Source organism: Eurypyga helias, unplaced genomic scaffold (assembly GCF_000690775.1).
Source record: "Eurypyga helias isolate BGI_N326 unplaced genomic scaffold, ASM69077v1 scaffold26622, whole genome shotgun sequence".
Taxonomy (NCBI): Eukaryota; Metazoa; Chordata; class Aves; order Eurypygiformes; family Eurypygidae; genus Eurypyga; species Eurypyga helias.
In genome coordinates, this window is record NW_010238275.1 from 56,366 (window position 1) to 60,573 (window position 4,208).

The 4,208-nt window shown below is 50.0% G+C and overlaps 1 protein-coding gene across 1 annotated transcript in view; it reads right to left on the minus strand.

Annotated features, from left to right (window-relative positions):
- The window catches only part of SGSM2 (small G protein signaling modulator 2), a 58,860-nt gene extending 55,481 nt beyond the window's left edge, over nt 1-3,379 (minus strand). The window contains exon 1 of the mRNA XM_010147801.1: nt 3,302-3,379. Within this exon, the coding sequence (XP_010146103.1) occupies nt 3,302-3,379 (78 nt within the window). The remainder of the gene's footprint in view (nt 1-3,301) is intronic.
- Between the last annotated feature and the right edge of the window lie 829 nt (nt 3,380-4,208).

The following is a 4,208-nucleotide window of genomic DNA, read 5'->3' on the forward strand; positions in this document are numbered from 1 at the left end:
GCTGCCTCCTCCAGCCACAGCTGCCACCAGAGGAGCCTGGAGACAAACCCACTGGGGTGGGAAGGAGGAGGCAGAGGCTCACCTGAGGTGCGACACTGGCTCCCTCCATTGCCTTGGAAACATCCCTGCCCTTCTCCGTGCCTCCCGCGTAAGATCAATACAGGATCTACTCATCTTAACCAGGCTGCTCCTTTACACCTGCCAAGTGGCACGAGCATGCAGAAAGGCAAGCGTGACTTTCAGTCCCTCCACCCGAGGGCCAGAAGCAGCACGGCATCAGGGAGCCACAAGCTTTAGCAGGCCTCAGCGACGGGCTTGGAAGACATTCTGCTCTCCCTGGAAAAGGTGACAGACTACGTGTGCACCACCTTTACCAACGCTGGAGAGCAAGGACGGGAAAGCTCTGTCTGCCCGAATAAAGGCATTTGAGGGGCGAAGAATACCCTGGTGGTAGCATTACCCAGGTAAAGCAAAGCAAGCTCCTTGAGAAAGGTGACATGCACCTGCACAACATTATAATGGATTACTGTGACTGTCTCCTACATGTAACCATGGCCAAAACCTTCAGAAGCAGACAAACATGTCATAATACACAGATTTAGATAAGTTTCACTGAAGAAATAAACGAGAAATGTCTTTATGTTTAATATTTCATTGTTTATTGTAAGGAAGCTTTAAAAATAGAAATAAACTCCAATTTTGCAGCAACCTGCTGCTATAAGAGACCAAGAAAATGAAGACTACATGCACTGACTATATACCAACTTATTGACAAGCACAGTGCTGGAAGAGACCCAGAGGTGTTGCCTCTCCCATCCCTCCGAGTGCTTGGTCCGCTCCGATGAGCACAGTTAGGACTTGCCTTACCACAACCCTCCTGAACAGTCACAGTGATGGGATTTCTGACCAGGGCTGACCCAGCACATCAACATATCTGCAACCTTCACGGCTGGGAACGACCTTTCAGAACAGAAGCTGCAGTGCTTTCCCCAACCAGGCATCACGATGGGATGCTGGAGAACTGCCGTGGGGACAATGCAGCACCAGAGGCAACAAAGCGTGCTCTTAAAATACTGGAATAACCAGGACCACAGCTACAGCCCACAGCTTTTTCTCCTCCAAGGAGAAAACCTTTGAATCTAGTATCTGTGCCTTCTTACTGTTCATCTCATTTATTGATTGCTCCTGCCGCACTGGCTCTTTGTTACTCTTGATGGAGAACTGGGCAGTGTAAATACAAGCTGTTAAGTAAGTAATATATATTTCCGCTCAGAAGTGGTTGCATTTTAGTTGTAAGATGAGCAATTGTGTTTCTGAAGTGCTCTGAAATTTTTCATGGTGAAATGCTAAGGTTATTGTTACCCTGTTTGTTTCACAGCTAGGAGGAGCGCTGGGTTTAAACCCAGAAATGGCAAAACCCCCTCCATTTCAGTAGGCAGAAGGAAATGGCCAGAGAAAAGCCTTTATGAGTTTACTTGTCACAACAGATTTTCCTGCAGAGAGAGATAAATGTTTGAAACGTGAACTTACAAGCAGCCTGAGCGTGAATCCCAGCAGAGTTAAATTTTCAGAACACATTACATGTCTTCCTTTCTATTAGAGCCGCAAAATACATTCTCTACCAGTGGGATTTGAAAGCCCATCTGAGAAAAAGCAAACAACATTAACTTTTCCCAAAGGAAAAATGCAGAAGTTCTTGCTGAGGGAGAGGCAACATAAAATAAAAAAAAGCCACTTTGCACCAAGTGGCTTCAGAGACAACCATTTTATATTCTGCAAAGACAACTGGATCTTCATAGGCTTGGTGTAAACAACATACAGAGAGAATAGGCTTCATCTAAACTCCATCAGATACTGAGGTTAGCTGAAAATGATTCAACGGGAGGATGAGCCTGGGTTTAAGGGACAGGGAATGGACTGGGACTAGTCAGGTTTGCAGAACGAGACCACCAACACACAACATGCACGCGGGTGAAAGTCACACAGGATAAAAAATGAGGTTGAAAATTCTACCTGAAAAAGTTAATTACTTCATCAAGGGCAGCCTAATCTGGTGGTTGGGATACTAGTGGTTTGCATTCAATTCCTGGCTCTGTAGATCGATTGTTTAAAAGAAGAAAAGCCTCAATCTGAGCGTCTCCAACTGCCTCCTGACAGCACCTGTCTGAACGCGAGCACGGACAGGGTCCCCTGTGACGTGTCCGTGTGCTGCGCAGGCCAGAGGCGTTACCTTAACGGGCATGCGATCATCACAGCTCTCAGGACTATTTTCGAATGGAAAGCTCCAGGCAACCCCCAAAAAGCCAAACCAATATAAATCCTCTAAAAGAGAATTTGTGAGGATTTGGAGAAGACAAAATAAAAAACCCAAATCAAAGACAAAAATGCAGAAGACACAGAAGGTACAAATAACACTTTCAAGCATTATTGAAGTAGTTTAAAAACTAGAGTCCAATTAAAAACATTTTAGGGACATTAAAAACAAATTAGCCTCGGATTTTTTAATTACATACCACTTGTTCTTGGCTCGAGCTGGCTTGGATCATGATAATCCATTTCGCTTTCCATCTCATACATTAGCACAAGATCGCAATGTTCAGAGCTGGAAAACGCTTCTCAAATTTATTTATGTATTTAAACATTAACCCAGGAGAGCAAGCGCACAGGCTTCTAAACCAAACCGTACGCTATCTTGGCTCAAAGGTCCTAGTTTAAGCAAAAATTTTGAACCGAAGTGGCAGGGTCAGGGCTGCATTAAGCCGCGGTGTTTGCCGTGTGAGCGAGCGGTAGGCAGCAGCTGCTGGGTGCCCTGCAGCCAGGTGCTGGCTGGGTCATTCTAGGACACGGTCCTACAATTCCGCGCACGGATCGTTCTGTATGCGTCCAACCCTACTCTACCACGTCCAGTCAAGCTACGCTAAAACATCTGGTATGTCCTGGTTCCAGGACTAACAGATATTAGGACCCCAGATTCAGGCTCCGGAACCTCAGCCCATAGCAACCACCTTTCACTCGAGCGTTAATCAATCTTGCTCTCCTACAACTTATAATTTCCCCAGCTGTGACCCGGGAGAGGGGGAGGAGGATAGCTAGCTTTTGAAAAATACTTTTCCTGCTGCGACGGATGAGCATTACACCGTCACTTAGCTTCTTCGTAAGGGCAGGCAGCTGGTACACAGCCGAAGTCACCCAAATGCAGAGCACGGCACTTGGCTGGGCAGGGACAGGTGGCCACTCGTTGCGCTGGCGTTTCCACCGGGACCGTGTTCGCGACGGTGCTCTTACACCCAGGCGTGCTCACAGCACCCGGCACCTCGACGGGGACCCCGAGAAGCGTCCTGTCGGCGCGGGTCTCAGCACAAACCTTGCCCTGCGGCATGCTAAGAGCACAGGAGGTTCTGCCCTGCTGAGCATGTCCCACCGGGGAACAGCATCGTCCCTTGCAAAGGCTGGAGCGGGACCAGCCCAAACGCAAGCGTGACCAAAGGGCACCCTTCCCGCTCGGGCACGGTGCTTCATCCGCCAACGGACCTCAGGCGGCCCCAGCAGGTACGTGTCACACAGCTCTTCCTAACAACAGCCCAGTGTAACCCAGCTCCCCCCACACCTTCCAAAGCGCGGGTATTAACACTGCAGGACCAGACGCTTCTGCCAGGGTTCTGGCATTTGGGAGCCAATTCAAATCACCCCAGGACTGTCTTATCACTGATTTTCCCCCTTTCTCCTCTAAAACTCACAGCTAAGGGAAAGTCCGTGAAGAACTAGTAATAAGGGAAACCTAACGCCAGGGGAAGGGCCCCGGGACCACCAGCTCGGCAGAACAGAGCCACCAGCCGCGGCAGGGGTAGGTGAGAGCAGCGCAGCACCTCTCCTCCCCAGGTTCCCTTTGGAAAAACCCAGCAGAGCCCCCGGGGCGGCTCTGGAGCAGCAGGACCACGTCAGCCCCAGCAGCGTGGCCAAGCACCGCCCTCGCTTATTTATTCTCCACTCGCGGGAAGGTCACATATTCCACAGCAGCTGACAGGGTTAAGCAGTTGTAGCCGCACAGATCCTCCGCTCCCCATTCATCGCCTCCCGGCGGGAAACCGGAGTTTAACCGGATCCGGCCGCAGCCCGGTTTCATTCGCCCTGGGCGAACTCTCAACCGCCGGCCCCACAGCGAGGGAGGGCAGGGACACTCCTCACGCGGAAGGTTGAGCCGTTCGCTA